The sequence below is a fragment of the Pagrus major genome, chromosome 12 (genome assembly GCF_040436345.1).
Source record: "Pagrus major chromosome 12, Pma_NU_1.0".
NCBI lineage: Eukaryota > Metazoa > Chordata > Actinopteri > Spariformes > Sparidae > Pagrus > Pagrus major.
Genome location: NC_133226.1, coordinates 16,272,802 through 16,298,376, shown reverse-complemented (window position 1 = coordinate 16,298,376; position 25,575 = coordinate 16,272,802). Strand labels below are relative to the sequence as shown.

The window sequence follows — 25,575 nt, the reverse complement described above, 5'->3', positions numbered from 1 at the left end:
AGTCTCCCAGGATGCTTCCTCATCAATGGACGACGATATGGGACTCCAGTCTGTTACACGGTAATTAACGTTAGTTTGCCTGGCTTCCCACCGGTTGAGGGAGTTATTCCTTTTATCGGTTCTTCCGGTCGGCATTTTGAAAGAGAGAGAGCGAGCGAGCGAGAGGGGTAGGGGGGTAGACAGTGCTGCTAGATCCCCCCCATTTCTCTGTTGTCCGATTGTTTTTATATCCGGAAATTAACCGGTACGCGCACAGCTAACCCCCAGCGCCTGATCCAAAACGTCGTCCGATAAGGCCGGTGCCTTCGAGGAGGATGCTCTCCCACTCCCAGCAGCTATGCTCGCCGTGAGAAAGAAGAAAATCCCCCAGTCCTCCCGACGGGAATCACTGCCGCCGTGTTAGCTGTTACTCGGAAGAGCTGTTTGAACGGTGGGACGGAGAGGGAGCTAGAGACTCTTCTCCAGCTCCAGCTGCCATCCTACTCCTGCTCCTCCCCCTCCTCCTCCTCCTCCTCCTCCTCCACCACCACCACCACCACCTCCTCCTCCACCAGAACCACTTCTCTTTCTCATCACATCCAGAGGTAAATAAGCCGGATTCCACAATAACAACCTCTTTGCCGACAAATTGTTCACCTTCCCGGGTGTTTCCGCGTTGCCGGACCCGCCGGGCGGCCGTTGGGAGCCGTTAACGGGATCAACCAAGGGGATAATTGTGATCTGTGATGGGGTCTTTGCTTTGTACCCCTGCCTCCCTGGCGTCGGGTCGGGGTTACGCTTCCTCAGGCAAGTCCGTGGTCTACTAGGGAGCTAGGGATGCGTCGATGAAGGCCATTGCGAGTGCGAGGTGGAAATCTAAAGCCGTACTCGGTCTGCGTGGGGAAAAGAGCGTCACGGAGTCGGCAACCCACGGCTAACTGGGTCCGATGCACTCCCGGTGATGCTAGCTAAGGCAACTTACAGATCTACCTTGCCAGTTAGCTAGCATACGTTAGCTACATCTCCAGTTGTTGCTAGCCGGCTAGCCCCGAGTTGATTTTAAGTCACTTTCACAGGCGTCGTTGCGCTGCTCGTCCTCTTACCAAGTGTCTACATCGTCAAAATAGTCACAAGCGAGTAATAATACAGTCATATCTGGTGTGAGGATGAGCTAATTCGGCTGTTATGTGTTTGGGTAGCCCCGGAAACCTTTACTGACACTGTAACAAAAGAAAGAATTCAAGATGTGTACTAATTACAAGCTTCTTTGTATCAGCGTCGGGATTTATTTGGTAGGTTTCAGCTGCGAAAATGTATATAACTGATAAACTCAGACATGCTGACGTTTGAGGTTAGTTATAGATATAACGCTAGCTAGACACACACACACACACACACACACACTGAGAGAATGGTTGTAACTTTTGTATCATTAGCTAGCTAGAGACAGATTTGTCACCACCAGAATCTATGTCCATTGCACGACCTCCTGCATTCACACGAGAGCTACAATGATTGATTGTGTGTGTCTGCAGCCATCTGCATACATGTTAGACTTGACACAGTTGAGGAAAAAAAAGCACACAGAGGAGGTGTGTGTTTATTAAGGGGAAACGAACCAGGAAACAAGATGTCCCGGACACCAGAAGCTTATATAAATCAATAACTTATAAAGACATGCCCAGGCTTGCTAAAGGGTATTAACTATCTACGTCAGAGGTGCAGCTATATTGGCAGTGTAATAATGCACACTCATGAGCTGACACTCTTTTCAATCCTCACCCCAGAGGACGTGCACTGTAGTTATAAGGAAAACACTTAACTGTTTCTTAATACTCGTAATCCTAATAAAAACACTGCTGCATGTAATGGCATCCATCCTTGTTGACAGTACATCCTGTGAGACTGTCTGTTATTTTTTTTTTGTTTTGTTTTTTTTGTTGTCTCTGCAGCGTTTTGGAGATGTGAGGATTAGGAAGAGATTGGTGATATCGAGCAGCCTGTGCATTGACACGACCTCTTGACCTCATCTTCAGCATGAATGGTGATATGCCTCATGTTCCCATCACTACTCTTGCTGGAATTGCTAGCCTGACAGACTGTAAGTGAAACACCGTCTCCCTAATGCTGTTCGCACCGACCTAACACTAACATTCAAACCAAGATGTGGAAGGGCTGAGGAATACTGCTTGACAACTGGTGACTTCAGGGCAGACGGAAGTGAAGGGGTTCACATTGCTCAAGATGGGAAGTTAAAAGCTCAGAGACCCCAAACTAGTTCTGATTAAAGACAAATGAATAACTGTTAAAATAAGGGAACATTATACTACTACACTTTTGGATTTTAAGGGCTTTTTATGCATGATATGTTTAATATATTGTTACAGCATATTTTATATTTCATCATGAATGAGTATGGCAGTATGTTTATTCTGATTAGAAATGTTGTAAACACAAGAGTGAAAACTAATGAATGTATTCGGATTTTGGATCCATTCATTTCATCAAAAGTAAAGGAAGATATTTCGAGCTCAGGTTAACATATTAACAGTGTGGAATGGGTAATTTGCATTTTTCAGACTTTAAAGGAGACTTTTTTCTTTTGTCTTTTCCTTAAGTGTTTTAAATAGGTTCCTGTGCATGTCTTGAAAATTATAAAGGTCAAAGTCTGCACCAACAGAAACTCCTCTCTCCCACAGAAAACACTGCACTTGAAGTGTCTGAAATGCCTCATCAGTAATTCCGTGACTTTGTGACATCACACTATGTCACCATGTCACACATTTGCATAATTTAATGCTTAGCAGCTCGTTTTGAACCCAATTAGTTCATTTAGCACAGCTGCTCTGTTGTTGTTAGCAGTGCTGACTCAGGCATGTGCAAGCTGACCAATCAGAGCAGACTGGCTATCGAGGAGAGGGGGGGCCTTAAAGAGACAGGAGCTAAAATGCAGGCTGCAGCACTGGACAGTGTGAGAACACTGATGTGTTTTTTGAGCACTAAAGCATGTAAACATATACTAGTAGTAACCCAAAATAAAATGATAAACCTGAAAATGAGCATATGTCTCCTTTAAATCCCTACATACTGACATTATCACATACTAATCTTTTTCCAAAACAGTTTTATTTTTTTATTTTTTTAAAGCTTTCTTTTATTTTCCACCCAACCATACTTGTCTTTCCATCATCCTCTTAGTGTTGAACCAGCTGCCCCTGCCTTCTCCTCTCCCTGCCACCACTGCTAAGAGTCTGCTCTACAATGGAAGGATCTCCGAAGAGGTCGGCAGCCTACTGGTGTGTCGGGATGAGAATCTGGTGACTCAGCTGGCACAAAGCCTTAACCAGGTCTCCACTGAACACATGTAAGTACCACTCACCCATCCTTCACACATTCGCATTTAAGCCAGTGGGCAGCTGTTGCCTGCAATATGAGTGTGACTGACTATACCTTTGCTTGCTTTCCAGAGAGTTGAAGGACAACTTGGGGAACGATGAACCCGAGGGTGACATGCCAATGCTTCTCCAAACTCTGCTGTCCAGGAACCCCAAAATCTTCAGGGACAAAAGTAGGCCAACCCAGTACAAGGTTTGGGGTGGTAAGGAGGAGGCATTGAGTCATTGCTGTTGACTTTGCAGTCGAGCTTAGTGCATGCGCTGTCACTGGCTGTACTCTTGGTTTTCCACTAAGTATTCACCTGAGCATTTCCTCGGTCAGATGCACTACCTGCGACTAGTTAAGCAGCAATAGTTGTTTCCAAACTGAGGACAGAGCCATTGCGGGACGAAAAACATGAAAGAAACTTAAGTTAATAAGGCTATTTCATAACAAGTTAAAGGGGTTACTTTAGTGACAAAAAGCAGATACAGGAGATAAAAAGTCAATATTTAATCACACATTATTTAAATATGAAGTAGAGGCAATCTGACAATAACATAGACAAGTGTAGGTAAGCAGAACTATAAATAGCGCCCTAGTCTAAATTGGCCAGCATTGGCAGTTATTTTGTTTCATCACAAGAGGTAAGGAGTAATGCCAACACTATGGTTAATACAGATAACGAGTAGTCTGCCTGTATTTAGCGTAGCTTAGCTCAAAGACAGGAAACAGGCAAAAAACAATAAGTATAGCTCTGTAAACATTGAAAAAAATATCTCCTCCATTGTCAAGAAAGTTATTTCTTGACAACAACTAGACCCTCAAAGTCCTGTCTTTATTGATGTTTGGGTGACTAGCATGCTAGCTTACAACATATAACATCTATGTAAGACAGCTGTGGAATTGTGGCAAGGCACATTTTTCAGAGAGGCTAGCTGTTTTCCCTGTTCTTCCAGTTTTTTGACTTATGATAGGTAAAAGAATAAATTTTTTTATAACAAAGTTTGTGGACCATTCAGAGTAACTGGGATATTGTTTCTGTAAGACATATTGCTCTTGTTTTTTTTTCTTCTTTTTTTAAATGATCTTTTGGCTATTTTATCTCTTTATTAGAGAACACCAGTAGAGAGATAACAGGAAATGACGGGAGAGAGATTCCACAAAGGTCCCCAGCCGGACACAAACTGGGATATTGTGGTTCATGGTTGGCATCTGAATGAAATTCCATTCAACTCCATCACATTGAGGAGGCAAAATAAATTTGACAGACAGAATTCTGGCCAGTTCCATGGCTAGATAGCATTAGAAATCTGCATAAAAAAAACTAAAAAAAACCCAACTTTTTATTAGTTATTTTGGGTGAAACAATCCTTGTGTCTTCACTTGACAGACAAAGATGAAATCTTCTCTTAATCTCTTTGTCTCTTTGTCTCCATTGGTGGGAATAAAACCGCTTGTACAGTTCCACCTCGTAAAGTCGACACTTGTGAGATAACTTTTCATTGGAATTTTAAAGTAATACATTGCAGTGCGTTGATAAGTACTCTTATAATTGAACTCCTGTTCATAGCACATGTGATATTTAGCAACAGAAAAATATTTAAAAAGATATTTTGAATCCCACACACATTTCTTAAAGGCATCGCTGTGTTTGTTTTAGGTGTCGTCAGTGATATCGCTAATTGCCATAAACAGCTCAAAATTTGTGTTTTAACCTTTGTTCAGGAAAGCCTTCTAGTTTTATGAGCAGCTTCACTACCCTGCAATTACTGGTAATTATAAGTGTATGGCTTGCATACACACTTTCATAGAATCATTATTTGTGCCAAAGAGGGAAAAATAAGAGAAAAGCTCTGCACACTGCGTGTACTGCAGAGCTGGAGGTGCTGCTAACTGCAAGATGAACATTAGTGAGAAAAAACAAACCACAAGCATCTGTGGTTGTGAACACACACTCGGACCTGAAAAATATATATTTCATTAGCACTGATGCATCGGTCTGTTGAGGCGCTGGGTGAAACATGTTGCGGTTCATTGATTGTGCCATTTTAGCCAGTAGTGGGAACTTAGTGCTTCTGACCCCGTGAAATGATAAGTGTGTACTTATCACCTGACAGGATGCACATAACCTTGCACCTTGCTAAAACATCATGTTTTTCCTGCAACTATAACCTCCTCCTTCATACTCTGAACTCTAAGTGATGTTTTGTGGTGATGCATTTTTTTTTTTCAGAATGTTTAACAAGTCTATACAATCAAGTTTTCAATACAGAAAAAGTAGTTTAGCCATTGTGATGGATCTGAATAATATGATATGATTGTTATTTAATTGGTTCTATTGTCATACATTATACTATTATATGTACATTACATTACTGACTATATATATATGACTGAAAATTTGAGTAGTTTTTACAAATACACAGAGTTATCAGACCATGAATGTCGGCCAAAGGCGTAATATAGTGCTGAGGCATTCGCCTACATCTGGCCTCCTTGCCCAGACCATGCCCATCTTCAAACTCAGCCTTCATCTCATCTACACACCTGTAAAAAATTCCATGACTGGCATGTTTCATGGTTGTGATACTATTGCGTTGCTAAAGTCTGTCCACAGACAGAACTAGGAACGATTTTGCAATGGGATCACACCGGACTTGATGCCTGTCAACATGTTCCCGTTCTGACCCATGACTACTCAGTAGTCATTACTACATTATTACATGAGAACCCAGTACTAAAGGCCAACACCCCTCTTCGAACTGGTTGCTTATTGTTGATCCCACTGATAAAGTCACATGACTGTGTCTTGCACGGTTGCCTGGCCACAGACAGGCAGACATCTAAATCCTGGCAAAGTACTCAAAACTGCTTCTATGTTAGTTCCTTGTATAAAAGGTGTCTCTAGCACCACATTTTACCACAATGATTACCAGCCAATTCAGTCACGGCTGATAATAATGCAATCCAGTACAGTAGAATTGAAGCAACACCTCTCAGATACACTGTTAATGAAAAAAAGGAAGGTAGGATTTATAAGATTGTAACTTTTTAGTAGTTTCCAGTATTGCTATTGAGAATATGTTTTTGGTTTAGGTGGATAGTCTTGTTACACTGCGGATGCTATTACATTTCACTTTCACTTATGAATATTGTGTTTAACCTGAGCTATCTTATTTGTAAACCCGAATACCTGTATTACCAAGTTTCTATTCCTTAGGTACATAAGAGAGTTTTGGTGCAGCAGAATTTAGTATGTTGTTTGTATGTAATTTGTTTGCATGCTCTTAATTGTAGATTTATTTTATCTTTATCTCTTAGGTGTAATGCAGCAGCCATTGATGCAACAGTATAAGATTTCACAGAATCAGGTGCATGGGAGTCCAGGATCAAACTATCAGCAAACCACAGTTCCTCAAAGCCCCTCTGGGTAAGGCAGTACCAGCATACTGATGATGATGAAAAAGTATCTACTTTTACTAACACTACTTCTTCCTCCCTCACAGATGCTTTACATCCCAGCAGACTGGATCAGGTACTCGGTTCGCACCCCAGCAGAACAGCCCTATACCTAGTCCCTATACCCCTCAGAGTCCTGCAGACTACATGCAGTATAATCCCCCCAGTTATTCTCAACACCAACAGACTCAGCAAGGTGAGTATACACTAAAACCAGGAAAAATGAGGTAGCTGTCTTTTTTACACACTCATTGGGTGAGGAGTACATCGCAGACACTATCTTAATGTAATGTAGTAAAACTGCAGCTGTAGCTCTGCAATAAGTTATCTGTCTCTCTGTTAGATAGACATTGCATATACTTCATTGGGTAATTCATTTCGCTCTCTGTTTTAGTTGCTGGTGGTGTGAGAAATATCCATGACAACAAGGTCTCTGGACAGCTATCAAGCAATTCATCGAACCATAATGTGAGACTAGGCTCCAACGTAGACTACATAAACATGGCTCACAGACTAGGAAATGAGGTAATGCAGAGAATCAAGATATCTTGAACTGGACCTCAGCAGATGCTGACCGTGGAAAATGCTGACAAATGTCTTGTGTTCAAACAGGAGAATGACCCCTCCATGAGGGCTGCCGCTTTTCCAGTTAAATCACCAGAGTCTGTGTGTTCCCCTGCAGGGAGTGAAGAGACTGCAAAAAGTATGGTGCCTCAATGGATTGTACAATTAATTTTTTGCCAAATTTTCTTCTCTGGTGCTCACCTTTCCTTGAATTTATTTGTGTTTTAGGAGAGTCCAGGCCTCCTCTTATCATGCAGTCACATCCACCAGATGTGCCACCAGGTGCAGCACCTGACCTTCTCCTCACCTCTGCTGACCGCAAAAAGAAGCAGAAAGAAAGGAGTAGAGAAGAAAATGAAGAGATGGACAAAAGCGCCTTGTATGGCATTGTTAGTTCTCCATCAAAAGACTCTGCCAGGCTGACTTTAAAACTGTCACGCGTGAGAAGTTCAGACATGGATCAACCTGGAGAACTTCCTCCTAAGGCGCACGGCGACTTAAATCATGAAACTGATTTGGTGAATAACAAAAATCAGTTGTCAAGGACTGCACAGGATGTGTTGCACAAGTTTGGTGCTGAGGAGCAGGCAAACTGTCAGCAGGCTCCTGCTCGGCCAAATACCAAGGACTCTGGAGTCATCAGCGGGGTTGTGTTCGATGATGCTGAGATAGATACAATTGCAGAGATTGAGAGAATAGAACGGGAGTCGGCCAGTGAGAGAGAACGGTGGTCTAAAGAAGTCCAGGATAAAGGTATAGTTTGCCCTAGGCCTTCTTGCATTTATTTCATGACCTAGGTTGATTTGAATTATTAGAAGATCTAAGCTACATTTGTCTTTATTGCAGATAAGCCACTGAAGAAACGGAAGCAAGACTCATATCCTCAGGAATCCGGAGCTGATTCAAGTGACGGGCCTATCTTACAAGGGGGCAACACTGACAGCAGGTTGACACCCAAGAAGACAAATGCTGCAAGTAACGGTGCCAGTCGGCCTGCTTTGATGGTCAGTATTGATCTGCAGCAAGCCGGCCGAGTGATTGGACAGCCTGTAGTGGTCTTGGAAGCACAGAAGTTGTGTGAGGAACACCTACAGCGCATAAAGTCAAAGACTGACGTAAAGGTAGATAAAGTTGTTGAAAACCGACCTGGGATCATCAAACAGCACGCAGATATTCCCAGGAAGTCTGGCTCAGATGGGCAACCAGAGACCACTAAAGAGAAGCAGGAAAGGCGGCGCGAAAAACACAGACATGACGGCAAATCTGAGAGCGTCAAGGGACACTCGGATGACAAACGGCCAGACACTACCCGGCAGAAACATGACAGGAATTCAGACTCAAGCCACAAAGAGGAAAAGAACCATAACAGTCACCAGCCGGATGTCAGCCAACCTAAGACTCCAAAAACCATGAGCAAGGCGGACCGCATCTCCAGACATGGAGAGGAAAAGGTTAGGGATCGAAATAAAGTTAAGGATAAAGACAAAGACAGAGTCAGAGACAGAGATAGAGACATGGACAGAAATAAAGATAAAGATAAAGACAAAGACAAAGACATAGACAGGGGCAGAGACAAGGACGGAGATAACGATACAGACAAAGATAGAGATAGAGACGGGGACAGAGATAAAGACAAGGACGGAGAAGGAGACAAAGACAGAGACAAAGATAAGGAAAGAGACAAGGTCAGAGATAGAGACAAAATTAGAGATAAAAACAAAATTAGAGATAGAGTGAGAGACAGAGATAAAGACAAGAATGGAGACAGAGATAAAGACAGGGAGAGAGATAAAGACAAGGACGGAGACAAAGATAAAGATAGAAACAAGGACAGAGATAAAGACAAGGACGGAGTCAGAGATAAAGACAAGGACGGAGTCAGAGATAAAGATAAAGACATGGACGGAGTCAGAAATAAAGATAAAGACAAGGACGGAGTCAGAGATAAAGATAAAGACAGGGATGGAGTCAGAGATAGAGATAAAAATAGAGATAAAGACAGGGACAGAAAAAGAGATAGAGATAAAGACAGAGAAAGGAAACACAAGACTTTGCGGGAAAACTGCAACAGACACTCACCTGACGGGAACACTAGACCTGACAGCCCAAAGGTAAAGCGAGATGGAAGCAGAAAATCTACTGACCTCAACGGTCGACAGAGGACAGAGAATTCCAACCATCAAAACGCCCAAAATAAGGAAGAGAGGAGGAGCGGGGACGGCAGCCTTAACTGCCAAGCTAGAAACAAACAGCAGTCTTTTGAGACAAAACCCAGCGAGTTCCCCTCGTACCTGCTGGGTGGCACGTCAGGAAGTCTGAAGAACTTTGTGATTCCTAAATTGAAAGGGGACGGGAAAGAGAAAGATCCTCAACCTCTGAACAAACTCAAAGACGCCCTGAACGAACCCATTGTCAGGCTGAAGCGAGTGTCATTGATAGAGAACTTAAACAAACGAGCTAAGCCTGTTGTTGTACTTCGGAGACTCAGTATTGACGAGGTAAAGAGGATCATTCGGGAAAGCAGAGATGCACAAATCTCCAGATCCAGGAAGTGGTCCTCCTGTGACAAATCAGAGAGAGGTATGATTTAATTTGTTTATTAAATATTTGCACAAAGCTGTTTCTGGATTAATTATTTACTTTGAACCACAGTCTCAAGAATAATGTCGAGTCATTAATCGGAATAGATTGCTGTGGATTAAGTTCCTGAATTGATCTAAGTGTAAATTATTCTGTCCTGAAAACTCACTTACCTCTTGTGCTTACAGGGATGTCGATTAAGAGAAAGCACAGTATGATCAGTAAGAAATCCAAGTACGCCGAGGTGGACTCAGATGAAGACCAAAGCAATGAAGATGACTCAGACAATGAGTGTCAGTATTAAACCTAAAATATTTCACAGTTATCGTCAGAATACTGTTTTTACATTTTGTAATGCAGCAATCCTTAAGATGTAAAAAGATACTTGCAAATGCTTTATATAACAATTATTATCCTTTTAATAGATCCATAAATGATGCTTTATGTTCTGTCACTGACTTATCCTTTTTATGTTATTGTTATAGCTGCAAGGAAAAAGTCCAAGAAAGGTCAAGACAAGACATGGAAAGCCAATGCTGGTCGAGGGTCCGGTAGCCGTCATCGCGATCGGAGCCCTAATGGTTCAGATGGCGGCTCTCCACCACCAAGCATGAAAGATGGTAAGGGATTACCAGTGGGCATAGCCCACAGCTTTAAGCCCGTCAGATCACACCTGGCAAATGGATACGTTTTTTTACACAAAGATACAAATATTTTCATGTGTAACATTTGCCGAATTAACAAAAAGGCCCAAATAGTTAATGTATTGTAGAGAGCGTTTCACAAAGTTCATAAAGTTTCTTCTTATGCAACAACTCTCAAAATTGAACAATTGAACGGAGTCTGGGGACTTTCTCCACATTAAGATGTTGCCTTTATTGGTTAATATATTCGTAAAATTTGCCATGTTTACCATTAATAAATTGTCAAACGAATTTACAAGAAGGCACCGATGATTTAGAATTTGCTGTAGCCATTTTGCAGTTTGCTAAGTTTCCTCATGCAACAACTCTTTAAATCAGGCGATTTATAAGGGAGTTGCCAGTTGTTGAGGGTTGATTTAGTAGTGTGGTGAAGGACGTCATTTGAGTAGGGCCCTTCAGTGTCGCCCAACACACATGTGCATGCACACAGCTAAAGAGTGTGGTCACATGCAGCCCAGACCACCTCTGAAAGAGGTCTAAGTAATCAGATCTCACATGTCCTCAATGAGGGGTGTTCAAACCTGTACTTAGAGCTGTCCACTTGTGATCGCATCCCTCAGGGTGGATGTTGATACCAAGTGTAAACAAGGCCTTTATTTTGTTAATTATTTCTAAGATGGCAAAATTATTGTATCTCAATTATAACAACAGACAACATTGTGCTTCTAATTTCTGATGGCTGTCACTCAAATTATTGCAGTTTGAAACCAGTGATCAGCCAGGCCAATTCCCTGGATAGCTGTATTACTACACACAAGTCTTTCTCTATTAAACATTCAGTACTTGGGGGTTAGTTGCTGCTGTCAAAGATTTCACTAATGTTGTTATTGTTTTCTTTTTGTTGTTCAGTTGCCAGAAAATTAAAGAAAAAGGAGCAACAGAAAAAGAGGAAGGCGTACGAGTCCAGCCTAACACTAGAGGGTATTGTTTAACCACTCTGTTTAAAACATTTTTTTCCTAATAATGATGAATTGTAATTGTTTCAAACTGCATATTTGTATTAATCAATTTGTTTACATGTGTTTAACAGAAAAGATGGACACATCCTCAGTTAAGAGATTCACAGCCAGTGTTGACAACATTCTTGAGAGCCTTGAGGACGTGGACCTTGCTGCTGCAGGTAAACACCAAGTGCTGCACGGTTTCCAAAGTTCTTGGCTTGCCGAAGTGTTGAACTGAAAAACTTGACAGTATTATAACTTTGTGCCCACAAACAGATGATGATGAGATACCCGAAGAGCTCTTGCTTGGAAAACACCAGTTGAGTGAGCTAGGCAATGATTCCGCTAAGATTAAAGATATGGGCGTCTTTAACAAGGTAAGAGTGTTCACATACTAACAGTCAGGTTCACAGTTGATTTATAGCTGTTGAAGACCATCAGTTCTCAGCTGTGTTGTGGTGAAACTAACCAATCTTTTGTTCTTTCCACAGTTTCCATCTAGTAAACTGGTGAAGATTTTGAATATCCTGGAGAAGAACATTCAGGACAGCGTCAAACTTTCCACATTAATGAACCACGTAAGTTGATATTACTTTGAAGCCATCTGAGTTTTAATGTTTTTTTTACCCAATTTTCAGCGAGTTTTGTCCTTTGTTTTATTTATTTATTGTATTTATTGTTTTTGACATCTGTAGGATGATGATTCCATGGAGGAGGAGCGGCTGTGGCGTGACCTTATCATGGAGAGGGTGACCAAGTCCGCTGATGCCTGTCTGACTGCACTCAACATCATGACATCTCCACACATGCCCAAGGCTGTTTATATAGAGGATGTGATCGAGAGGGTGTTGCAATACACCAAGTTCCATCTGCAAAACTCTTTGTACCCTCAGTATGACTCCGCCTTCAGAGTGGATTCCCATGGAGGTCAGCACAGTTTTCTTCTGTTCTTCTAAGTTGTTCTACAAAAAGATTGCAAAAATCTTGATTTCCAGGAGCTACCTTTGTGTATGTGAAGTTGATATATTACTACCCCAATTAAAAAATGATGCTGTGTAAAACATTGATAAAAACAGATTACGGGGATTTGCAAATCTTTTTCAGCCTATATTAAGTTACATACAAAGAAAAGATATTTCATCTCAAAATATTCAACTTTATTTGTATTTCCCCGTGGTGTTACTGCAGCTGTCGCAAAGACGTTTTCAACCTGGCTACTGTCCAAAACAAGAAAACAACCGAAACCCCGATGTCAGGGCTATGAAAAGTTAAAGTTAAACACCTGGTTCTTTGAAAAAGTAGGCCGGTTTTGTGTTTAATGATCTCATCAAAAGAATGCCAGTTTTGAACCGTCTCCAGTGCTGGTGGTAAGGGTAAACACATATCTACGGGGGAACAGACTTTGACACAACTACGGCGCTCTCCATCGAGCGACTGCCTGCCCATTCACGCTTCTCAGTTTCTATCACTTTCCCTCTTTTCCTTCTTTGCGCAGACACACATCCTTTGTGCTGCATTTCAATCTTAATTTTTCGGTGGAAAATCCAGCCCAGTGGCAGACCGAATACCGTAGTGAAAGCGAGGGTTATAGGGAATCAATCTATACACAGATGGTGCCATTTTTTTCCTCAGCCATTACACTGTGCAATCAGTATTTACTTCAAAATGATAAGTTAAAGCAAAAAAGTTGTCTATTGCAAATTTAAATTCATGAAGTAATTGCTTATCAGCTGAAGTTAAGGACTATTTTACTTTTTTTTAAAAATAAAAGACGATGAATAGAAAGATGAAAGAATATTCTTGTAGTTATATTTCCTGATGTGAAACCCTGTAGTTGAATCGAAAAATTTCTACCATGTCTGACACATTCTAACACTTTTTTATCAAAAAGAATACTTCAATATCCTGCAGCCTTGGTACTTTTCTGCTGCTGTTTGAAGTAGCTTACTTATCTTTTATTCAACTCTTTTTTTCTCTTTATCTTCCTCACCTAAGGTGGCATGCATACTTCAAAGTCCAAGAGAGCAAAGAGTTCTGGCCACAAACAGAAGGTGGTGGTCGTGCTCTACAGCAAAGTGTGTGATATCATCAGCAACATCTCAGAGCTCCTGGAGATCCAACTGCTAACTGACACCACTATTCTCCAGGTGAGACTCTTGATCTGGTTTCCACATAATTCAAATTCATGACCCCATTTAACTTTTGATTCTCAGGCTTTAACACACCTGATTGCTTTTGTGCCTTTATCATTTTTTAGGTGTCCACCCTGGGTATTACACCGTTTTTTGTGGAGAATGTCAATGATCTGCAGTTGTGTGCCATCACACTGGTGACAGCAGTAAGTCTGCCATGGCGTGCAATTTTCATGTTATTCTAGCAGTACATCTTGCTTCAGATTGTTTTTTCATGACATCTCTATTGTTATGTTTTGATTTTGCGTTTTGCATTTCACTCTTCCCTCAGGTGTTCTCTCGTTACGAGAAGCACAGGCAGCTCATCCTCGAAGAGATCTTCACCTCCCTGGCAAGACTGCCTACCAATAAACGCAGCCTCAGGAACTTTAGGTGACAACATCTTGTCCAGTGAATATTTGCTCAGCAAATTAAATGAATGAAGAAATTGTTCACTGACCTTCTCTGTATTGCTCTGTATCCCTATACTTCATGTCATGCTTCCCCAGGCTAAACAGCTGTGACACAAATGGAGAGCCCGTGTATATCCAGATGGTCACAGCGCTGGTTTTTCAGCTCATCCAGTGTGTGGTACACTTTCCCTCAGAGAGGGACCCAGAGGATGATCACAATAAGAAGGTAACTAGCAACGATTTAACTGAAACTTCTCCGTACTATCTTTTGTTTCAGAAATTGTTTTTACATATTAAAGTAATTATTTTTGTAGGTGGATAAGGATGTCTTCATCACAAACTCTTATGAAACCGCCATGAGGACAGCGCAGAACTTCCTGTCAGTGTTTCTAAAGAAGTAAGTCATTGGTCCAACACTTGCTGCACAGCACAATGCGTGTTCTTGATCTCATCCACACCCACCGCAAGCCAAAATCTATAGCACTGTCAGCTTTGTCTATGGATTTTTAAAGGGGGACTTTTACATTGCGTGTCCATACCACAGTGTACCTGCTTCTGCCATGGAACAAGCTGCAATATTGACTAGCTTAATGTTTAAAAATCTAACTATGAAGCCTGGAATCTCTGTCCGTCTGTCTGTGGGCCGAATTTGGTGCAATTTGGACAAACAGCACTTTCAATATTAAGACAGTTTATATAAACCAGGAACTCCAACTCAAGACTGACTCACTGACTTATACGAGATCAATCAAAACAGGCGCATTTTGCATGGGCATTGCACTCGTATACTAAAATAAAAGATTGTATTTTGTATGTTTCAGGTGTGGCAGTAAGCAGGGAGAGGAGGACTACAGGCCTCTGTTCGAGAACTTTGTTCACGATCTGCTGTCTTCAGTCAACAAGCCTGAATGGCCGGCAGCTGAACTGCTGCTCAGTTTACTGGGCCGGCTCTTGGTGAGTAGCATCGTTCACTTCAAAGTTGACATCAATCAACACCTGTCCAGTGTTGTTGATTTTTGTTTTTATTGTGACACTTCTCCTCCACTTCTCGCATTCCAGGTGCACCAGTTCAGTAACAAGCAGACAGAAATGGCACTCAGGGTGGCGTCGCTGGACTACCTCGGCACTGTGGCTTCTCGCCTGCGCAAAGATGCTGTCAACACCAAGATGGACCAAAAGGCTATTGACCGCATCCTCAGAGAGGTAGACTGGATAGTTACAGAATCATTTTATCAGATGTAAATGAACAGTGTCATTGATGCTCCTTTTGCTTATTGATCTCCTTACAGACTCCAGGCAGCGATGAAGTTCAGCAGCTCCAGAAGGCCTTGCTACACTACCTAGATGGGAACATTGAGACAGATCCATCTCTGGTGGTGAGTGTTTAATCTTCATACACTCAGCTGTGTACTTACAGAAATCATTATGGTCACATTTATGATACCCTGAGGACTGGATGCTCAGTGTTTGCATGCAGTAATACCCTCTTGAAGCCTGTACTCATGTTACTTGAAGCTCTCGAATGACTTGACATAAGGGTATTGAGAGTTTTTAGATTTAACGTGAAAGAGGCATGGGTTAAACAGGGTTCCTTGGTGTCAAAGTGATAAACTCTTTAGCATTTTTCATCACATATGTATGCATTTGTTTTCTTATAGTTTTCCAGGAAGTTTTATGTTGCCCAGTGGTACAGGGATACTGCAAGTGAGGCAGAGAAAGCGATGAAGTCCCAAAATGAGAGCGATGAAGACTTGAAAGGTGGACGTCATTCCAAAGAATTTGACTCAACTGACGAGATTATGCAGAGGGCCGAGACACGGAAGAAATTCCTCCGCAAGGTCATCAGGGCATCACATTCCAGTTCTTTGAGGTAAATATTACTTTACTTTGGATGATTGCACTAATTGGCTGTTTGACTTGTCCACCTATCCCAGTGTTAAATGGTCTTCTGGATTTTTCTTTCAGGGAAATCTCTGACACAATAGATTATGAGGACTCCTGTCTGATTGTCAGATATCTGGCCTCTATGAGGCCGTTTGCACAGAGCTTTGATATTTATTTATCACAGGTAAGAGATTTATTTTAAATGAATGTGAGTGAGAGATTGTTTTGTGTTGGCTGTCACTAACCCTTTCCTCCTCTTACTGTTCCCCTTGTATAGATTCTGAGAGTGCTGGGTGAGAGTGCCATCGCAGTCAGAACTAAAGCCATGAAGTGTCTGTCTGAAGTAGTAGCTGTGGATCCAAGTATTCTGGCACGGGTGAGTGCAAGGTTCTTGGTTTTTACCTGCGTTGTCCTGTAACATTACACGAAGAAATGCAAATTGCAGTCCCCTTATGCTACATATGTAGTATGTAGGATGAGTTGAGGAATCTCAAAGCCTGAGGAAAAAAGCTGCTCTTTAGTCTGCCGGTCCAGTAGCGGACACTTCTGTATTCCTTGCCAGACAGCAGATGGGTGCACAGGCTGTCGCTGGGATGGCTCTTGTCTTTTGGTATCCTGTGGGCTCCGTGCAGGCACCCACTTCACTAACATCACTGATGCTTGGTAGATGTGTGCCAATGATGTTCTGAACGGTTTTAATCACCCACTGCAAAGCTTTCCAGTCCTGGGCCGTGCACGAACCATGCCAATTTGTACTGTTTCTGGTCAGGATGCTTTCTATCGCTTATCATATATAGTTAACAAGAACTTGCAGAATTCTCCTAAACAACTGAAGTAGTTAAGTAAACATATAGCCATTTCTGAGCTTAGAATACTGGATTGATGGCCCTAAATGTTTTTTTTTTTTTTTCTTTGTAATTTTCCCAGATAAAAGCCGTCTTTTACATTTGATTCATCTTTTTTTAGAATCAGTTCTAACAGGGGGATTCTGTTTTGAGCTTGGGGGTTTTGTTTTGGCACTAACAGGCAAATTATGCCAGTTTAACACAGTCAATCTAGCAGCTGTAACATTCAGTAATGTCTATTTATGCTTGACTAATCTCCCCTATTTGTTTCCAGTTGGATATGCAGCGTGGGGTTCATTGTCGCCTCATGGACAACTCCACCAGTGTGCGAGAGGCAGCTGTGGAGCTCCTCGGCCGTTTTGTGCTCAGTCGACCAGAGCTCATTGAGCAGTACTATGACATGCTCATTGAAAGGATACTGGTAATTTCTTAAGCCTCCCTTTTCACCTTATTTAACAGCTCAGTGTGAGGTTCTGTATAGAACGCGAGTGTATATATCTAGTGGTAAAGTTTAAATTGATTTGGTCACATCTTATGCACTTTGAAGGAATGGACCAAGTCAATCATGAGACAGGCTCAAGTGGAACTTTGCCCTTGAATATAGAAAACTCTAACCAAGAAGTTCATTTAAAGTGCAAAAGTTCAGCTAAGGTGAAATCATCTTTTTTCCCACACTGCCCCCTACAGATCAAATAAAGAACTGCAACCATTTGACAGTGCAACAATTTGAGAAATATTTGTTTTTTCACAGGCTCCTACCTATTAGTGTTTGTCCATCATCTGTTTATTTTACATATTTAATTTTCACATTTGAACAGGATACTTGATATTTTCCCAATCAGTTTCAAATTGAATTTTCAAATCAATCAATGACAAAAAGGCACTGTACATTAAATCCATATTGACCTGTCCTTGTATCTATTTTGTCTTTACACAGGACACAGGCATCAGTGTGCGGAAGAGGGTCATTAAGATCTTGAGGGATATTTGCCTGGAGCAGCCTGACTTCCACAAGATCACTGAGATGTGTGTCAGGATGATCCGAAGGGTCAACGATGAAGAGGGGATCAAGGTTTGTGTTTCTTTTTATGCAAATTTCACTTTCAAGTGGTGAAAAGTTTTATATTTTAGTATGCAGTTTGTATACATATGACATCTTTTCTTATGCAGAAACTGGTGAATGAGACATTCCAGAAACTGTGGTTCACTCCCACACCCAGTCATGACAAAGATGCACTGACCCGGAAGATCTTGAACATCACAGATGTGGTACGTACGATCTGGGCTTGTGACAAAAATCTTAAGAAGAAACATTTTCATTTTTGTTTCTGACTCATGCTTTGTTGCGATTGTTTCATCCCAGGTATTGGCATGTAAAGATTCTGGCTACGACTGGTTTGAGCAGCTTCTCCAAAATGTGAGTTGTTTAACTCCTGCAGCTGCTTTGATTTCTCAACAGCAGCTTGGGTGTCTATATAAATAGCTGCTGTTTGCATATTTTGTCTAGCATCTTATCTAATATCTGTATGCCAACTGTTTAGCTACTGAAGTCAGAGGAGCAAGCTTCGTACAAACCTGCCAAGAAGGCCTGTGTACAGCTGGTGGACAATCTGGTTGAACACATACTGAAATATGAGGAGTCTCTTGCAGGTAAAAAATGAGACGTAATAGTACGTTTGACTACACAATTCTTTATTGTGTTAAACAATCGGCATCGATGTGCCAAGTTTCAATGTTTTCTGTGTTTGTGTTTCAGACTGTGAAGACAAAGGGGTCAACTCAGGTCGTCTGGTGTCATGCATCACAACTCTCTACCTGTTCAGCAAGATCAGGGCACAGTTAATGGTCAAACATGCAATGACTATGCAGCCCTACCTGACCACCAAGTGCAATGTGAGTATATTCATTTTGTTCAGTATTGCTTGAAAGTATGAGAGATCATTTGTTGACACTGGTGCCCACTGTACGCAAATGAACACATTTTTATGTTGTACTACAGCGCCATCTAGTGGCAGCCAAATGAAAGCACAAGTGTTCAACACAAAGTCCATCCCAGTGCCCACATTTGTGGTACCTACTTGTCTGCAATATTTCCAGTAATTGCCCATTAAGACCACAAACATGTGGCGGTTTATCAGAGCTGACTGAAACACACTTGTTTAAGAAGGACATCCCGTCAGTCATGCAAATGCATACTCTAAGTGGTACAAATGAGCTCAGATGTCTTGCTGGAACAAATAAGTAGGATCAACTGTACAGTATTACAAGTAAGTCATAAGTCAGGAGCTGAGGAAGAATCCACTTAATAAAGCAATGAAATTGAGCTTTTTAGAAGCACTTAGGTGTACTATACATTTAAGAAACATAACATGATATTGTATTTGATGGTTTCTGCTGATAACATTCTTAAGGACATTTTCAAAATTAAATCGTATTATATATCATATTTGTCTCGACAGTATCGGATAAGCGATAGTATTCTTATCAGTCCTACCAGGAAGAACACGAACTGTTGAAATGTCTTAATTTAATTCAATTTATCCGTCTCTTAATATCTTTTTGTAAAAATTAGTCCAATTCTTCTGCGTGACAGTCCACATTTCTGATGTTACCTTAAAACCTACCTCTGCATGCGACCACATATATACTATATACCTTTATATTTACCTGCAATGGTTAAATAAGAAAAAGATGATTTTTCCTAAAATCTGTTGTAAATTTAATTCAAAATTACCCTGAAACGGTCCCAAAAAGCTTTCAATTGAACTACCTGATACTTGTAGACACCCTGTAATATTCCATGATAACCGACTGTGGAGGTTCTGCAATAACTAATTGAATATTATGATAAATGATATGGAAGCCTATTCATGTCTGCTGATTATAGTCAATCCAAAAACCAGCCTAAAGGTGCATTACCGACAACAACAAAAAGTTATTTTCCAGCTCAGCTTTGAACTGTGCAGCTCTCTTTTTATTGACATTTCAGACTCAGAACGACTTCATGGTGATATGTAACGTGGCAAAGATCCTGGAGCTGGTCATCCCTCTGATGGACAGCCCGAGTGAGACCTTCCTCACTACCATAGAAGAAGACCTGATGAAGCTCATCATCAAATATGGCATGACGGTCAGTGTGGTTTATAGCGTACAGCTTTCACAGTTAGCTCTCAAAGAGGGCGGTGATGAAACTACTGCTCCGAGATGTAAGCATGACGTCAAGTGTTGTGTCTGCTTCCCAGGTTGTCCAACACTGTGTAAGCTGTCTTGGTGCTGTTGTCAACAAGGTCACACACAACTACAAGTTTGTTTGGGCTTGTTTCAACCGCTACTATGGTAAGACTTACATACTTTGAAATACAAAAGGCCAGAAAAAAAATACAAAATACACAAATATTCTTAAAACATGTACACAGAGCGTGTAATTGTTAAACTTTTCATTAATCTTCAAATTTAAGGTTGCATTTAAGCCCATACTCAGTCTTACCTCAATTTTACAGGAGCTCTGGCCAAACTGAAGACACAGCACCAGGAGGACCCCAACAGCTCCACTCTGGCTGCTAACAAACCCACTCTCCTGCGGTCACTGTTCACTGTGGGAGCTCTCTGTCGACACTTTGATTTTGACCAAGAGGAGTTCAAGGGTGCTAACAAGGTAAACACCAGCAATCTGCTTCAAAATATGTGTTAAAGCAGAATCTGTTTTGATGACTGACTTGCTGTCCCCCCCTTTGTCTCTTAGATTGTCATTAAGGACAAAGTGTTGGACCTTCTGTTGTACTTCACCACTCACGAAGATGAGGAGGTCCAAATCAAGGCCATCATAGGTCTAGGTATGTTGCACCTCATCTCAGATTGTATTAATACCTCTTTCAATCTTTTAAATTGCCTGTTTAATTGTTTTTGACTACTGTTCCCTCAATAATTGTGTCTGTGTATGAATTATTCTTTTTGTCTCAAGGCTTCCAGTTCATCATGCACCCAGAGCTGATGTTTGTGCAGGATGTGAAGGTTCTGTATAACAGTATCCTGTCAGATGAAAGCAGTTTGGTCAGTCTGAAGATACAGGTGCTTAAAAACCTGCAGACGTACCTACAGGAGGAGGACAATCGGATGCAGGAGGCTGATCGCGAATGTGAGTTTAACAACTGGTGTGCTCTGTTATGCCATGGATTATCAATGTCATGTAGAACATCCTTTGATTAATCAAGTTGATGTTTTCTTTGTTTATTCAGGGAAGAAGCAAGCAAAGCAAGAGGATCTGAAGGAAATGGGAGACATCTCATCGGGCATGAGCAGCTCCATAATGCAGATTTACCTGAAGCAGGTGCTGGAGTCTTTCTTCCACTCCCAGTCCACCGTTCGACACTTTGCCCTGAGTGTCATCACACTGACTCTCAGCCAGGGCCTCGTCCATCCTGTACAGGTACGCTCAGTCTCACTAACCCTAACCCAAACTCGAGACAAGACAGATATTCACACTACCTCTTACAAGCAAGATCTGTGTGAGATTGCCTTCTCTGCTGCTTTGAATGCATCATGAGCTGTTCACCGACTAGGAAAAATGTGTGTTTTTTTTAGTGTGTGCCCTACTTGATCGCCATGGGAACAGACCCAGAGCCAACCATGAAGAACAAGGCCGATCAACAGCTGGCGGAGATCGACAAGAAATATATAGGCTTCATCCACGTGAGCGACTTTCTGGTTTATGATCAGTCTGTGTAAATCGAAGTGTAAATAAGATTGTTTGATTTAACTGTATCTGTGGGGAGTGGTGTGTATGTTTTGTCATGGCTGGAGAATTTCAAACAGCTGAGGCTACAGTGAATGCTCAATGCTGCGAGGAAGGAAAACATGGCTTTACACTCCAAATTTAATGTTGGGATTCTCAGAACCCACTTAAGCAAAGTTTTTTATGCTGAGTATCTTTTATAGACTTTATTTTTTGTACTGTCGGAAAGATTAAGTTCAAATTTAATCCTAACAACATTTTCATAAATGAGGCCCCAGAAGAGGAAGAACATTTTAAATGCTATTTTTTGTAGTTCTAATTACAATAAAATACAGGCTTGTATGTATTTATTGGAAGGATTTCAACAATCATCATTTTATCTATGCACTTTCTGAGTTGTATCTCACTGTGAATTCACAGATGAAGGCTGTAGCAGGGTTGAAGATGTCTTACCAGGTACAACAGGCCATAAAGGGATCCAAAGGTGCTGTGATTCGAGGCTTTCGTCACGATGACTCAGACTCCGCTCTCTGCGCTCATCTCTACACTTTGGTCCGTGGGAACCGACAGCACAGACGAGCTTTCCTCATTTCCCTGCTCAACCTGTTCGATGACAGCTCCGTAAGTTTGCCTCTCTCTTTCAGACTGATTCTCTTCTCTGCTTACAGTTTTTCAGGTTTGCCCATCCAGTTAGTTCCTGTAGTGATGTTTTGACACTCTGTCCTCTACAGAAAACGGAGGTGACCATGTTGTTGTTCGTAGCAGACAGCTTGGCGTGCTTCCCCTACCAGACCCAGGATGAGCCTCTTTTCATTATGCACCATATAGATATCACTCTGTCTGTCTCTGGCAGCAACCTGCTCCAGTCTTTCAAGGAGGTGAGAGGCTTTATCTCATTTTGCTTTTGACTTATTGATCTTAGTTGTTTTATTTAGCATGAGCTTATATATTTGGTCTTTCATTGAATGACTTTCTTCTCTGCGCAGTCTTTGCGGAAAGAGCCTGTACAGCGGGAGACAAAGAAGACAAAGAAGCCAAAAAAGAAGAAGAAGAAGAAGAAGAAGAAGAAGAAGCAGCCTCGGAGGAAGAAATACAGCTCTGATGAGGACGAGGAGGACGAGGAGAATGATGAAGACGAAGACAGCAGTAGCACATCCAGTAGCAGTGATGAGGAGGAGGAGGTGGTCCACAGGCGAAAGAAATCAGCCGGTTCCGACTCTGACTCTGAAGACGAGGATGCACTGATAGATCGTCTGCCTGAAAACCCCGACCCTCTGCTGGACTTTGCCAGCGCCTCACAGGGTATTCTGCTGCTGCTGGTGCTAAAACAACACCTGAAGAATCTGTACGGCTTCTCAGACAGGTAGGCCGCATCAAAAATGCCAATCGACAATTCTTTTTATTAGCTCTGCCTCAGCAGTACAGCTGTTTACATGACTGAACGGAACTTTTTGTTTGCAGCAAAATCCAGAAATACTCACCCACGGAGGCAGCCAAAGTGTACGACAAGGCTGTGAACAGGAAGTCGAAGGTGCACTTCAACCCTCGTCAGACACTGACTTACCTGAAGAATGACACGGCCAACATGGATCTGAGCTACGAGACCAAGAAGAATATTGTGAAACAGTTTTTGGACGTAAGCATTCAGTGCTATGTTTTAAGTTTATTTCAGTCTCAGGAACATGTAGAAGACAAAGGTATGTCTGTGAGAAGGAGAGTGCAGAATATTGTTTGTCTCTGATTATCAGGTAGATCAAATTCATTCATTCAAGTCATGTTCAACAACTGAAGGAAACCTTTGTGCGTTAATTAATAAACTATGTCCAAGGTTATTGCTCTGTATTTATCCACACTAATTGTAAGAAATAATCATATCAACTAGAGTGTCACTTGCTTTTATCTCTCAGTTCAAGGTACTGATGGAGCACTTGGATCGTGACGAAGAGGACCAGGAGGGTGAAGCGAGTGCCAATGCCAGAAACAAAGCAATTACGTCGCTGCTCAAGGGCTCAAAGCCCTCAAACCACAACCACAATAATCACACTGCTCCAGTGGAGACCGATGAGGAGGATAGTGAGGATGAAGATCCCCCCGCGGTAAGAATTTTAAAACTCCTAAGAGCAGAGATTACTCAGAGGATTTACATGTTAACTTTCCTGTGATATAACTATTTCTGCATAGACTCTGGGCATTAGTGAGGTCGTGTGGATTTGACACAACAGAAGTAATGGATTTTTAAGTTTTTACTCCTTGTTCTGCAGCTACTGTTGACACATTACGAAAATGTGGAGAATCTGTGTGATGCTTCCGCTATAAAAAAATGAAGACTAATAAACAACTGCATGTTCTTTCCACAGCGGAAACCAAGGAAAGGTGATTCCGCAGAGGATTCAGGTCACAAGAACGAGACGGTGGAGGCCATGGACGTCGTCGCCATCCTCCGTCCCAAATACAAAGACAGACCACAGATTGCCAGGGTCGTGCAGAAGATCAAAAATGGCTACAGCATACACTGGATGACTGGATCTTACTCCGGGCCCTGGGTTGTGGCAAAGAAACGGGACGGTCGCAAAAAGGTGCCTTGGGTCGACACTATCAAGGAGTCAGACATTATTTACAAGAAGATCTCCTTGACAAGTGGACAAAAGCTGTCGAACAAAGTGGCACAGACGTTACGGGCGCTATACGCTGCCAAGGAGGGGGGTAAGAGTTAATCTACTGACAGACACCCCTCGCAGCCCAAATCTACATGGATCCAATATGTTACAGAGAGAAGACGGACCTGGTGGAGGAATAAGCATTGAGAACACTGGTCTGTTTGAAAACATAAGAAGGAAATGTTTGGGAAAACATTGTGTGGGAGTTCCTTCGCTGTTGTGCAGCAGCTTCGTTGTATGATTTTTACTCCCACTGTACCATAGTTTAACTCAACACATGTTTATATCTGAACATAATTCTGTAAAAAAAAAAAGAAACTGAATGTTGGAAATTAGTGTATTGATGATGTTCTTAATAAAGTGTTTTTGGAGTTTAAACTAGCACCAGATGGATTTATTCACTTGACCAGAGCTCCAACAACTTTTAACTTTCTTCTTCTTTTCCTGTTTGTTTACCCACACTGTGTAACGGAGTATCTTTGATATAATTTATTTTACGTTAAAAGCAGTGCAGTATCTGTGCCTATATGCAGGGGAAGTTATATTGTTTTTAATATAGATTTTGATGTTAGAGAACACAGAGCAAGAAAAAAGTGATCCCCTGCTCTTCTGGTGGAACAAATACTGCAATAAATTTTTCTTACGTCTTTGTTACTTGTTTGTGTTTTTTTCCCCACATCAGAGTATGCATTGCATCATTTTCAAAGTCATGAGGCTCATCTTTTTTGCCTGAACGGTGCCTCTGAAGAAATAATACCACATCTCACTCACTGCTACCTTTCAAAGATCGTGTTGTCATGGTGATTTTGACTGTGAGGACCAGCAGCTGGCAGGTAACTTGATGACATCTCTCAGACTTTGGCCCACATAGTTGTTTATGTACTTTGCACAATTTCTCTATTGTTAAGATTTTCTGCGTTTTGGTAGAAAATGTTAAACATAAAATTCTCCTGTACTAACTGCTGCTGTATGATATCAAGCAGATCAGGACCAGTTTTTAACAGCAATACAGCTATAAACCTGTGTATCTTTTCTGTCTCATCTATATGAAGGCTATAAAACCTAAAATGAGTGTGTTTCCTTGAGTTAAACCGATATATCAGTGGGCCAATATTGGCCTATCACAGACAAAGCAGTATCGGCGTAAATGTTTCCCAATATGCGCTGATACAAAAACTTTTTTTTAGAGATTATAATGCAGGAAAAGATGTTTGGGGTAATTTCTTATTATTAAATTCCCAGTAGGTGTGCTGGTGTCATTTGAGACA

At 41.5% G+C, this 25,575-nt stretch overlaps 1 protein-coding gene across 1 annotated transcript; it reads left to right on the top strand.

Moving 5' to 3' along the window:
• Positions 1-563: 563 nt before the first annotated feature.
• LOC141006073 (nipped-B-like protein B) lies at positions 564-24,961 on the top strand. The gene is made up of 47 exons (XM_073478179.1): positions 564-584; positions 1,932-2,080; positions 3,178-3,343; positions 3,447-3,547; positions 6,679-6,787; positions 6,864-7,012; positions 7,211-7,341; positions 7,429-7,519; positions 7,609-8,133; positions 8,227-9,960; positions 10,149-10,253; positions 10,446-10,580; positions 11,514-11,585; positions 11,695-11,784; positions 11,882-11,982; positions 12,097-12,183; positions 12,301-12,532; positions 13,601-13,752; positions 13,863-13,943; positions 14,069-14,169; positions 14,286-14,415; positions 14,504-14,586; positions 15,011-15,143; positions 15,249-15,392; positions 15,479-15,565; positions 15,848-16,059; positions 16,155-16,257; positions 16,351-16,449; positions 17,193-17,339; positions 17,856-17,990; positions 18,089-18,187; positions 18,282-18,335; positions 18,460-18,568; positions 18,675-18,811; positions 19,908-20,048; positions 20,161-20,254; positions 20,419-20,573; positions 20,661-20,751; positions 20,880-21,053; positions 21,154-21,344; positions 21,500-21,607; positions 22,071-22,271; positions 22,382-22,528; positions 22,637-23,013; positions 23,112-23,286; positions 23,558-23,746; positions 24,008-24,961. Exons 2-47 carry the CDS (start codon positions 2,017-2,019, stop codon positions 24,362-24,364), a joined length of 8,298 nt encoding a protein of 2,765 aa, XP_073334280.1. The 5' UTR covers positions 564-584; positions 1,932-2,016; the 3' UTR covers positions 24,365-24,961.
• The last annotated feature ends 614 nt before the right edge of the window (positions 24,962-25,575 follow it).